This window comes from Protopterus annectens, chromosome 14.part0 (assembly GCF_019279795.1).
Source record: "Protopterus annectens isolate FY-2018-M chromosome 14.part0, PAN1.0, whole genome shotgun sequence".
Classification (NCBI taxonomy): domain Eukaryota; kingdom Metazoa; phylum Chordata; order Ceratodontiformes; family Protopteridae; genus Protopterus; species Protopterus annectens.
The window spans coordinates 850,112,078-850,125,901 of NC_056748.1; the positions used below are offsets into that span (position 1 = coordinate 850,112,078).

Consider the following 13,824-nt stretch of genomic DNA (forward strand, 5'->3'; position numbering starts at 1 on the left):
AGACACAAAGGCATTTTGAACTCTTTTCACCTAAAAAGCTATGACTGGGAGTATGGCATGGGCATGAAAGAGGATCATTACTACATTTGTGCTGATCGTGCCTACCCCTGATTGCCTACAAACTGATCTGAATGTTGTTTTGTGGGCTACATTACTCCTGCTATTCAACATTTCAAGAACCTTCCAGCAAGCAGACTGAGAAATAAATGGGCAATTCGCTGGGCAGAGCAAGTATTTTCAGTCTTTACTCCTGAGTATGGAGTGGAAAGGACAATTCTCAAAATCACCATGCTTGCTCAAATTCTTCAGGAGGTAACAAATCATTCTTCACATCACACCAGGATGACAAATTGAGAAATGACTGAAATTCGAACTGTGGTATTAAAAAATCGGCTGGCACCCAACATAACCCTAGCTGATAAAATGGGGGGTTGTGTATCCTCATAGAAGTAGTCATTGTTCTTATATTAGTGACTATCACGATGAACAAGAAATGTTGGCCAATTTCATGGAGCAAAGGGCCAAGGACCGGTACAGCACATCTAAGCAGTGGACACTTTTTGGATGGTTGGACAGTGCATTTGGTAACCTGGATCTCGTATATTAAAAGGTATTACAATAATTGGTATTATTCTTTTAGTTGTATTAGTACTCTTTGTTCTAAAGGCTGTAATTACAAAATGTTTAACTTCATCTGCACGCATGATGATACATAAAAATATCTAATAATAAACTTAAGGTAAATTAATATTCAGTCACTGTAGATGACGAAAACTATGATGTTGAAGCATATTTTAGCAAGTTAAGAAGAATTAAAATAATTGCATGTGTTGCATGACATTGATCGTGTCAAATGGGGGAGAACTGTTACGGAAAATGTGTCATGATTATTTTTCACAAAATGCCTATTAACCCTCAGTTTCTTCACAAATGAGTCAAAATGTTTATATGTTGTATCTTTCAGCTTTTCCCGGTTAGGGGTCGCCACAGCAGAACTCCGGTCCGCTAATGATTGGCAGTAGATTTTTACGTACCGAGTTGCCAGCCCTGACGCACAACCTTCAACGAAGGTACGCCCATTCACGCACGTCTCCACACAGAAGACGCTTTAGCTGAGAATCGAACAAGACAACGTCTTACTGTGAGGCGACAACGCTACCGCAGCACCACCACCGAGTCAAAATGTTTATATGTTTACGTTAAAATCAAAAAGTAAAACAGATGCATGATTATGCAAAATAGATTCACATATGCTGTGGCTTTATACTTCAAGTGCCTTACAACTGCACTGTCTTTATTAGCAAATTAAAGTTTACTGACAGATAACTGAAGGCAAAGTGCTGAAGGAGTTAAGAGATGTCATGATATTATACTATGTTTAAAGAATCTGGTTTCAGAATGTTAATAGAGTACGCTCTGGCCTTCTCAGGCTGGGGGAATGAATCACTGCTAGGATGTCTGTAAGACAGCATGTACTGGTACTGAATGTTACAAGCTCAAAAGATAAATTCTAAGACCTAGTGGTCTATGTTTAAAAACAAAAAGCATATCTGTCAAGTGTTCACACGAAGCTCTGAACTAGGATTTACAAGGACATAAAATATTTAATTAAAAGCTATGTTACATCAAAGTTCTGTATGCACGAAATCAATAAGAAAGGTATATATGTAGTATTTTTCTTTGTTCTTTGAAACTGATTGAAAATCTTGAAAGGTAGCCTCCCAGCACTGTTTATGGACTAAATCAGTACTTTGTACATCCTGAAGTGTTATTCTTTACGCAAGACTAAAATGTAAAAATCTTTTATTTGTGAACTTTCAGTACCATACACGCAGATTACTTTTGTGCTTCCCTATAAAAAATATTTTCCTATTGCTTTTCTCCAAATGAAGCTTTGGATGGCTTGTTTCATCCATTTGAAAATTCAACAAGTTTAATTTTGATGAAGCATTGGAAATGCAACTTACATTTTCCAAACCTCCATTATTCATATTTTTGCAGTGGGTCCTAAGTGTCACTGTTTAACTCTTTTCAAGGGAGGAAGTCTGCATACATGCAAACTGAACTTTTTAGCAGCTTCCTGTGGGCTCAATAAGTATAGAAGAAAAGCATCCATGGCTACAAGAGGTCTAGCAACCAAATATGGGTGCCTTGTGATAACCTGCTTCATACTCTTTCACATATGCATAGTTTTGAGGTATCAGAAAACAAAGAAAAGTAAACCCAGAACAGCAAGATCTAACAGTATAGGATACTTGGTTCATGGAATGCCGTTCCCAAGGTTAACAGGAAAAGCTTAATAGCTTCACTTTTTGGAAAATCCCTCTGTTCCAATTAATTGTTTTTCTCTGTAAAATACTTGAACAGCATGACTGAATAACTAAAATGTATACTGTGAGATTTCATCATAGCATAGAATCAATGCTAAATAAGCAGCAGCATTTTTTGTTCCACTTTCACTTTGGAACTTGCACAAGGTCATCAATATCTGTTGAAATAGTGGTCACAGTAAACCACACTCTGGACTTTAGAAGGGTGATTACAGGGAGTATTCTACATCATTTTCACAGGCTGAACCTTGGACTGTAAAAATAATTGAATTAATGTCCTTACCATTAAATAAGTACTCCGGTAATTAATACATACATCAGTTCTAAATCCTTTTGTCTTTCCCACTTTCTCAAAATTTGCTCCAATCACTCATGTTTTGATGTCCACCAAGAAATATTCTTTGTATTTCTGAGCAGAAACATCTGGCATTAGGTTTTTACATCAGTGGAAATAGTGCATTGTGGAAATTGCCTTTAGTTTCCAGGAAGACTTTTCTGCTGCACAAAAATGACAATCTGACCTTGAATGAAGAATCCAAGTGGCGCATTCAGGTTGCAACATTACCATAATTTTGATCAAAGTCCTAGAAAAAAATTATTTAATCGTAGACTGCAAACATCTGAAAGATCTATACTGGGTAACACCGGCCAAGAAACCAACTACACTTTTATAAATAGCCTAAGTTGCTAAGGCTAACCCGCAAGACACCTAAAAGAAATGAAACCACAATAAAACTGAACCAGAGTTAAATTAAACTCATGGGATCTTCAGTAATCGGAAATTTGTTTTACTAGTAATATGTCACAGAAAGGACACACTTAGTTCTGCCACTTTAACAATAAATGACCATGCTGAAGTTAATCAGACTAGTAGAAGAACAGATGCATTGCTGCAGAAGAAAAAAATTAATTTTCTAAATTTTCTTTTCTTTTGAATGCAAGTATACAACAGTTAAGCAGCATTCAAAAGAACAAAACTGTTTCAATGGAATTTCAGTCAATAAATATCTTTTTATCCATTAAAATCTAGATTTTAATCAACCTTTACCCCTTTTGAACTCTTCAAGTATGTGCTGTAGAAAAATGAGCAGAAGAGGTAGAGGTAGCTGAGGTACATGACAGAGGACCACAAGATGTTCTCGCTATGAGAAAAGCAGTCACTAGTTCCCATCCAATTATAAACTAAGGCATTTACCACCATGCCCATGACCATTTGTGAAATTTGTGTCACAGTAATTAGCATAGCACAGCTGCGAGGCAAGGGGACCTGTGCAGCACGGAGAGTATAGTATGAATACATAACGGCATGGACAGCAAAGTTCATGGTCATAAACCAGCCACCACCTGAAACTCTGTCCTTGTACGTGTACCAGGAATAAAGAAGCACAGTGATATGATGGTACCAGTGTAGAAAGATGAGCTTCTGCTTTCGAAGGATAATGAAAACTGTATCACCTACAGATGGAAGAAACAAAACAAAGCATTACACTCAATCAGCAGCAATATAGGATTCCTGCAAGACATTTTATGACTCCCAAGCATGTATTTACATGGATTTGTTTAAGATGCTGGTCTCTGGTGTGCCCACCATTTCAAAACTTTATATATATATATATATAAAATAACATTGGATTTTAAGCTATAAAATGTGTTTGAATCAATTGTAAAAAGAAAAAGTAATGGCTGCTAGTTCATGCAATGCAGTCATCACCTACCTGAATATGTTCCCCACTAATAGACCTGCATGGGTCTGCATTTGCAGTGCTTTTTCTGTAACCTCAAAAGTACTAGTGCTGCATAACTAAAACAAAGACATATGGGCAGTTCTGTAGTGCAAAGGAATGGAGCTCTGAGTGCAGCCCCAGTGATCTGAGTGTGACAATTAGGCCTGGGTGCTGGATAATTTGTCTCAAGACGCTTGCTGACTTGCCCATCCAAAAAGAAGTCCAGATATAGAAATGCATCATGAATGGCACATGGTAGATGGCTAAGTATCAGGCTCTAATGTACATAGACTAAAGGCAAGAAGCAGACAGCACTAACCAAGATGATGGGCACTTGAAAGTATGCATTCATGTCCTTGATTTAAGTCAAGGGTACAAAGCACACACAAAAAGCTGTGGGACGATGGTCATAAGTCCTCAAGCTCACACTGCTAACTGAAAGTGTGTCCCAAAATGGAGAGTCCACTCTGGAAATCCCCATGGGATAATATGAGGTACTTGAAAGTTGTGTAAATTCTTATTATAACCATATATGTCCTTCTCTTCCATGTTGCAGTATTCGCTAATGGGTTTACCTTTCTTCTAATCAGCTTGTCCGGCCAGGTTTTCAAAGCTTTTCCAGTCCCTGTTGGTGCATCGGATGACTGACGTGTTGGCAGGAATGCGGGCCATAAAGGTGATGTCTGTGTACACCAGCCCTCAGAACCCAAGAGAAGCCCCAGATGGAGCCAGTCCTGATGGGCACAGCCTGTCCAGAAGCCGAGGAGAGCAAGTGCAAGGATAAGAGGGGGAAGGAGGGAGGGAAGGAATTCTGCAACATGGAAGAGAAGGACATCTATGGTTAAGGTAAGATTTTACACAACTTTCCTATGTCCTTCTATTCCAATGTTGCAGTATTCACTAGTGGACGGGTACAACAGCTCACTATTGGCTGGGAGGTGGCCTGGAAGAGGATTCTAAGAATCCATGCAGGATAGCCCTGGCAAATCCTGCTCTGGCCTTGGAGATGTGGTCCAGTTTATAGTGTCTGGTGAAGGTGTGCACAGAGGACCAATTAGCTGCCTCCAGAATGGAGTTGGTGTCTACACCTTTACAAAAGGCTCTAGATGAAGCCATGGCTCTTGTGGAATGGGCTCTGACACTGCCCTGCAGTGTCTTCCCATGGTGTGCATAACAAAAAGAAATGGCCCTAGCAATCCAGGCTGAAATGGTTTGTTTGCCCACAGCCTTTCCCAGAGCCCTGGGCTGGAAGGAAACAAACAGCTGGTCTAATTTGTGGAAAGGTTTGGTTTTATGCAAATAGAATCCGAGTTGCCTGTGGACATCTAGGGAGTGAAGGACTCTCTCATGGTCTCCCTGTGGTTTTGGAAAGAAGGTAGGCAGGTGGATGGCTTGATTCAGGGAGAGGTCATTGACCACCTTGGGAGTGAAGGAAGGGTTAATCCTGATGGTGACCCTGTCCACATGGAAAACTAAGAAAGGCAAAGTAGCCATAAGGGCTTGAAGCTCTGAGACCCTCCTGGCTGATGTCAAAGCTACTAGCAGGACTGTTTTCCATGTGCAAAATTTCAAGGTAGTCTTGTCAGCCAATTCAAAGGGTGGTAGAGTGAGTTTTTCTAGCTTAAAATCCCAGGGAGGAGGGGTCGGTTTCCTGGGGGCCTTAAGTGCAAAACACCTTTCAGGAATAGCTTGGCTGGAAGTCTAGATGCTAGAAGAGGTTCCATTGTCAAGCAGGCAGAAATGGCAGACAGGTGTGCTTTTAAGGAGGAGTAAGACAAGCCTGTCTTCAGGAGTTCACACAGGTAGGATGGAATCAAAGGCAAGTCAAGGTCCAGCGGCTCCATCTGTCTTTTGTGACACCAGATAGAAAACCTTCTTTATTTAGAGAGATAGGATTTTCTTGTGTTGGGTTTCCTGGCCTCCTGCAGGACTGAAAGCACGTCCTCGTTGTACAGGTGTCTGAAGGGAATCAGAATCCTATCCGCCACAGGGAGAGATGAAGAGACCTCCACTGTGGGTGTATCTGTGTCCCCTTGTACTGTGTGAGTAGATCCACTGAGGGGGGTAAACTTGTGATAATTGCCCTTGGACAGATGTAGTAGGGGAAACCAGTGCTGCCTTGGCCAGTAGGGAGCCACCAGCAAGGATTTTGGTGAGTCCTGCTGAATTTTCAGTAGGACTCTCTGGATCAGAAGGAAGGAGGGGGGTGTACAGGAATCTCCCCTTCCATAACATTGAGAAGGAGTCTGTTTGCACTGCCTTCGAGTCATGAGTTCTGGAGCAGTAGCTCTGGAGTTGCCTGTTTGTGGAGGAGACGAACAGGTCTATGTGTGGAATACCCCACCTGTAAATCACATCTAGGAATACATCCATTCATGGCTGTCTGATGTGGTTCTGCTTACTGAGTCTGCCTGACAATTGTGTTGGGACGGGATGTAGGCTGCCTGGAGGGAGATACCCTGACAGACAGACAGCTCCCATACCTGTAGAGCTAGCCTGCAAAGGAGATAGGACTTTGTCCCTTCTTGCTTGTTCAGGTACCACATCACAGTGGTGTTGTCTGTGAAGATCTTTAGTAGGCCCTGCATGAGGAAAGGCTGGAAGGCCTGCAGGGAGAGGAGTATTACTGACATTTCCCTGATATCGATGTGCACCTGTTTGTGTGTGTCTGTCCACAAACCTTGCACCATCCTTGTGCCCCGAGTTGGCCCCCATCCTAGGTCTGAAGCATCTGTGTGCATGATCTGGGAAGGGGGGGCATTTGCAGGGGCAGGCCTGGATTCTGGGCAACCTGGGCAATCCACCATTTTAATTCTTGGTGGAGGCAGGGGAGGAGTGGAACCCTGAACTCCAGGGGATGTGAGTGCTAGGTCCACACCAAGCACAAGTACCATTAGATTTTCCTCATGTGTAACCTTGCCAGGGGTAGCATGGGCATAGCAGCTGCCATATACCCAAGGAGTCGGAGGAATTACCTCACAGTCAGGTCAGGGGAGTGGAGGACAGATTGTAGGTGGTGGGTCAGAGAGACCACTTTTTCCTCTGGGAGGAAGGCCATCCTGATGTCTGTCCTAATTCTGCATCCTAGGAAGACAGTGTCCTGTATAGGAAATAGTTGGGACTTTGGGAAGTTTATAAGGAACCCTAGAGACTGCAGCAGGCACAGGAGTTCCTTTGTGTTGGCGAGGAGGGTTTGTCTGTCTGCTGCCTGAATGAGCAGGTCGTCTAGGTATTGGAATATCTGTATTCTCTTGTCCTGCAGTAGGCAATGACTGGGGCTAGGCATTTTCTAAATACCCTTGGGGCAGTGGAGAGCCCAAAGGGTAAGGCACAGAACTGAAAGTGAGAGGGGCCAGCTATGAATCTGAGTATTTCCTGGAGGTTAGTTTTATGGGAATGTGGAGATAGGTCTCCTTTATGTCCAGGGTTACCATGAAGGCCTGAGGGAGGATGAGGGGAAAAAGACTGGGTAAGGTTAGCATCCTGAAGGAGGGAACCTTCAAGAAGAGGTTGAGGCGAGAAACATCTAGGGTGGGTCTCCATGAACCTTCCTTTCTGGGTACCAGAAAAATTCTGGAATAGAAGCCCTTCCCTCGAGCTGGGGCGGGGACTAGTTCTATGATGTCTTGAAATAGCAGGCTGTTTAGTACCTGGGGTAGGAGGGACCTCTGAGATTTGGGGGGAAGGGTGGAATAGGTAGTCTTGGAGGAGGGGAGATCCATGACATGAAGTAGCCCTCCCACAGGATGGACAAGACCCATTTGTCAGACGTTACCAAGGACCATGCAGGGAGGTAGCGAGAGAGACGGGTTGACAGAGGGATGGAGGGAGGAGGAGGTGGGAGGAAAGGTGGCAGGCAGTCAGACATGTCTACCCTTTCCGGAAAGGGAGGTCTTTGGACAGAGATTTGAGGAGTCCTAGGTGCAGCAGTTTGTCTCCTTTGAGGTCTTCTAGACCTGGTGGGGGCAGAGGGCCTTGAAGTCTTTCTTATGAATTGTGTCTTGGCTGGGCAGTTCCTCTGGAACTTTGGGACTGGAGAAACTAGGAGGTGCTTTAGATCTTGCAGCTCCTTTCCCTTTTTTGAAGTGACTTGAAAAGGTCAGCCTCCTTAGTGCCAAAAAGGGCAGAGTGATCCAAGGGGGCATTCAAGACTTTGGCCCTGAAGTAATCGGTGAAGGCCTGTAGACGTAACCAAGAAGATCTCCTCATCACAGAAGTAGATGCAGCTGACCTTGCTGAGGCCTCTGCTGCATCATATCCACACCTAAGGGAGTGCTTATTCACTTGAGAGATAAGCCCGAGCAAGGAAGACAAAGATGCTTTTGCAGCACAGTCACGGATATCATTAAGCTCTTTGGATGCTTTGTCTAATAAAGCCAAGGAGAATGTGGCCATGTGTGACTGGTAATTATTGGCCCTAAAGGCTAGGGTAGCAGAAGTGTAGATCTTCTTTCCCCACCTCTCCATGGTCTTGCTGTCCTTATATGCAGGTAGGATGATGGTAGTAGGAAGCAGTTTGGTTGCCCTGTCAGTGGCAATGGAAATAGTAGCTGGGTCTGCTGGAGGGCACTTGAATAAGAATTTTTCTGCATCTGATACTCTGTATAATCTTTCTACTCTTCTAGGAGCAGGTGGCTGGGAATCTGGATTCGTGCATGCTGCAGCTAATGCTTCCAAGAAGCCAGGCTGGACAGGAAGGATAGGAGCCAGGTTAGGAGATTCCATCTGGATCAAGTCATAGAATCTTTTTTGTCCTTCAGACATGTCTGAGCATTCTCATTTAAAGTATTCTCTCATTAGGTTCTCAGTATCCTCGAAAGTTAGGTTTTCCACAGGGGAATCAGGTTCTGCAGAGGCTTCTTCTGGGGATCCATACCCCAGGGGGGATGAAATCTAGGAAGAGTAAGACAAGGAGTCTTCTGAGGAGTCCGACATTTCTTCCTCTACAGGTTGACTTGTAATCCTTTCACGCAAGGAAGGCCTGGTACTGAGTACAGGTGGAATGGCAGGAGTGAACTCTGAAGTAGGCCTAAGGGCCAGGAAGGCATTGTAAAGGCTTTGGCTGAAGGCCTGCCAATCATGTAAGGCCTCAAGAGCCAGAGTATGTCTTGTCTTTTGTTTTTTCTTGCTAGACCTAGCCGGTGTCTGGCGGTAGGCCTGGAAGTTATCGTAGATGCAGCGGAGGCCGGGTCCAAACCACCCATCCCAGTTACTGGTTCCCCTCCAGCATCTGTATCAGGTGCCAGAATATCCTCCCTGGACGTGTCATCCGCTCTGGATTATGTGGCCTCCTGACAGGTACCAGCTTTATCCAAAGTGGTGGAAGCCAGTTCCTTAGCCAAGCTGATGACGGCTACAGGCTGAGGATCGGCAGAGGGAGACGCAGTGGAAGTTGAAGGCTGCGTGGACTTGGCCCTCTTCCTGGGTGGTTCGGATGGGGCACTGGAGGCGGCTTCCATACAGAGAGTGATCTGTCTAAGACGTTGGTTCTCAAGGTATAGGTCAAGAGCCAGAAGATGGTGGCGAAGGGTCTTGGGGACGAATGACTTACAGATGGTGCAGTTTTTGTAATCATGATCCCTATCCAAACAAAACAGACACTTGTCGTGGGTGTCTTTATGGGGAATCTGGCAACCACAGTTGCACTTGCTCTTACCGGACATTAACAGACTATAGTACAACAAAAGGACTGAAGAAAAAAATCCCCAATGGGGTACTTATCTCAATGTGAAACTGATCAGATGTCTGCGAGTAGCAGAACACCTGGCGTACGGCTGGCAGATGAAAATTTCTGGGGGTTGGTGCGCACAGACATCACCCTTTATGGCCCATGTTCCTGCTAACACGTCAAACGTCCGACACACCAACAGGAACTGGAAAAGCTTTGGAAACCTGGACGTACAGGCTGATTGGAAGAAGGGTAAACCCACTAGTAAATGCTGCAACATTGGAATAGAAGGACATCAGGAGTGACAGCTGATTTCCATAGTACATGATTTTCCACTATTTCACATTCAAACATCCAGAGGTGAACACAGAAAGTGTTTATTCTGAGGCAGGGAAACAGGCAATGTGTGGAAACAAAGTGAGATTAGATTACTTGATCACAGTGACATGCTCTCCAATATGGCTTTTCAGGGTGAAGCATAGTTAAAAGATCAAAGATATAGCTTGTCAGGTAGGGGGCACCACATGTGATATTAACAAGCTGAAATAACTTAATGGCACCATTATTGGAAATGTATATCTCTGAAAGCAACAAGATGAAATACATTTTTGTGACCATTATATGTTTCATACGACCAAAATAAAACATCAGAGATGTACCCGTTTGGAAAGTCGGTAATTATTTCGAGGACAGGGTGGGAGCAAAGCTCTAGGTGGCAGCAATAGACCCTCAGCCTTGCGTGCATACGTGTGTGTGTGTGTGTGTGTGTGTGTGTGTGTGTGTGTGTGTGTGTGTGTGTGTGTGTGTGTGTGTGTGTGTGTGTGTGAGAGAGAGAGAGAGAGAGAGAGGCAAGCAGGCAAACAGACAATAAACAAGCTGAAATTCACGAATGTGGTCAAAATTATTTTTATTTAGCAGTCATACATTAGATCTACATCAATTCAGAAAGTGGTGATTCTGTGGGGAAAGAAGGCAGTCTGTATGCAAGAAATTAATCAGTAAACTGGCTTGTTGGGACAGTATGTGCATGTAAGGTAAACAAGACGAAATACATTACTGTGGCCAGGAATTATTTTACTTTATTACAGTCAAACATCAGACATGGACCCATGAGAAAATGGTTATTTGGGATGGAGGGGTCAAGAGGCTGTCTGAGCATGAATGCAATGGAATGCAAAACTAGTTATTAGGAGGTGTGTCTATATATAAAAAATCTGACAATAGTAAATTGTCTATCTAGCTATTCAGCAATGGTATGAATGCATGCATTTTACTTGTGGACAATTTATATAAATTATTTAGACTCAGGGAGGTGTGCCCTACCTGAAGGAACATATTCTCCTGAGACAGTCCATGTGTGAAAGCAGCTGAAAGTAGTGTTTTCCGGTACTTTATGAGCACACTTAAAATAAGACCTTGATTCTGTTTTTACTTATATTTTCACAGCATCCTGCTGCAAATTAATTTACATTCAAGTCACATCAAACATGCACAGTTCCCTCTTTGTTTTTGTAAAAAAAAAAAGAAAAAAGTCACACAGAAAATAATTATACAATGGAAGATGATTAGTATTCCTAAACATGATCAACTACAAATTGTTCACTCATGCATACTTACTAATATAATCTAGCCAGAAATGTAAACCAAAGGCACAGAAATTATTGTGAATGTGGACATAAAAAAATGCTATTTTTCCATGCTAAGTAGAGAACCTAAAACTTCCAGTACTCATCGGAGCATGCAAAACATAAAAAAAAGTAAAAAAAAGAAACTCACAGAATACCATAAGTATGTGACAATTTTAACCAAAAAAGTTGTATGATGCATACATACTCCTAACTCCTTTAATAAAGTGGCAGAAAGTGGATAAAACTGATGTACTTTGCAAGCACCTGCATGTACATGATCAAAACATGTGTAGAACAATCACTGAACTGTCCTTCACACAAGTAAAAATGGATCAGAACTGCAGTTCCTTCTTTAAAGGTATTATTTTGTCAGATAAAGTTCTCACCTGGATAAGTAACATTATATTGAGTTTTATATGGGCTCAGGGGCCACACAGAGTAGTTTGGAGGTTGTTAACTGTCACACTGGTGGTGGGTGGTCTGGGATTACCAGACCTGGAGCTATACATCAAAGCCACGGAGTTTAAGAACTTTTGCGGTATGACTCAAGCAGATTACATCCCACTTTGGGAAAGAATTGCCTTATCACATCTAGGCAGAAGAACTGGTATTTTTGAAGTAATGAGGACAGTGCACACTGGCAGGTATGGACACCCATCTCCTTGTTCTATAATGGTTATTCTTTTTAAGGTATTCCAGTGGTCCATTCAACATCAATGTGACCATTTTGACTGCATTTGTCATACATATGAAATATTCACTCTCCTTTCATAATGCACCACAAGCAATTTGTGTTGAGATGGGTAAACTTCCAGGCCTGCAATATTGGGAAGCTGCTAGAACAAGATTTTATTGTGCACTGGCTTAATTTCTGAGAGCTGATCTATGCTGCATCCTCAGTACAGTTATTAACTGGTGAAGGGTCGGCTGCACATTATGCTTACTCAAACAGGTATTGCTGACTCTATACCACCCTTAATGTCACAGATCTTTGCCAATAGGGACGAACAAGGTTCTCCTACAGACAAAAATCGGACATCTGCGCAAGATGTCTGCAAATGGTCCATTGAGATCAGTGGACTACGTCAGTAAACAAATATAAATAAATGGCTAATGCTGATCATTTTATTGTATGTGAGGGCTCCAGGCTTGATGGTAAGTGGATGTTCAAGCTTCTATAACAAGACAGGAATGGGCAGCCATTGAACTTGCACCAAGATATGCCATCAACTCCACACACACACTTGATTTTTTTCTTTTTAGGTGTCAATGTTTACATAAGATTTTTTTACACCTCCCAATGACTAGTCCAAATATACCCAGTAGGTATAATGAGACAAGTGTTGGAGGTATGAAACGTTGACCCATGGGGACTGCTGACATGTTTTAGGATTGCTCTACCCTTTCTTTACTTAAATCCTATGTACAGGAAATGCTAGAAAAGGTTGTGTAAATTTAATGCCAAGTTCAGAAATAAACATCTCTAGTAAAAATACAGTATTAATAAAATGTACAACAAAAGAAGGAAAATAATGGAATGTAAGAAATCCCCACCATCCTAACTCAGCATCACAATGAAACATGTAGCATCACAATGAAACATGTAAGCAGGGAACTTAACACCAGTATTAGAAAATGTAAAGCTTAAGGCTTTTACAGACAGGAAAACTACATTTTTTTCTTCAGTTGTATCAGAAAATTAAGTAATAATGTCCAACAATGTATTGAGCTTATCCATATTAATATCACATTTTCCATTCCTGAGAATGCAGGCAGTATATTAGCAGATAAAGTCAGTGCTGACTTCACTCCACCGACCTACACTGTTATCCTCCCACTACCTACAATGTTATCCCCCCACTATCTCCATATATTTAGTTTATCCTGAAATTACCTTGGAACAAGTCTTAGAATCCCAAGGGATCAGACAGCATACCAAGTGCATTTTAACAGTGCCACGTAAGCACTGTCCAAGCTTCTACTTAAATTGTTCAACCTCAGACTATCCACAGGGTTTGTGGCCGATGCCTTGAGAAGAGCTACTATGACTCTCCTACACTAGAGTGGACCCTCTACAGATCCTGGTAATTCAAGATCAGTCAGCATTACCTGTTTTGTAAAGCAAAGCCATGGAAAGTATTATAGCAGAAGGCATATATGCAAAGAGTACACAATTTAACTCATCTAAACTTCACTCAGTTCAGTTTTGAGAAGGGCAGGTCCAGTCTCAAAACCTAGCAAGCTACTTTGTAAAGTACGCTGATGCTGTAGACAGTGGTCACTTCATGTATGCTGTTTATCTTAACCTGGTCATGGTTTTTAGATAGTATACCCCATGATGGTATTATTGAAACATTAGACAAACTTAGAGCAACACCCTCCACTGTCCACTGGATTACAAACTGGTTATCCAAGAGAGCCCATGTGATGAACATTTCTGGTACCCTTAAAAATGTAAAACTGTAACTAGTAGG

The 13,824-nt window shown here is 42.4% G+C and overlaps 1 protein-coding gene across 1 annotated transcript in view; it reads right to left on the bottom strand.

Moving 5' to 3' along the window:
* Nucleotides 1–1,178: 1,178 nt before the first annotated feature.
* Nucleotides 1,179–13,824, bottom strand: part of LOC122789292 (elongation of very long chain fatty acids protein 6-like) — a 201,691-nt gene continuing 189,045 nt past the window's right edge. The window contains exon 4 of the mRNA XM_044056605.1: nucleotides 1,179–3,785. Within this exon, the coding sequence (XP_043912540.1) occupies nucleotides 3,364–3,785 (422 nt within the window). The 3' untranslated portion in view covers nucleotides 1,179–3,363. The remainder of the gene's footprint in view (nucleotides 3,786–13,824) is intronic.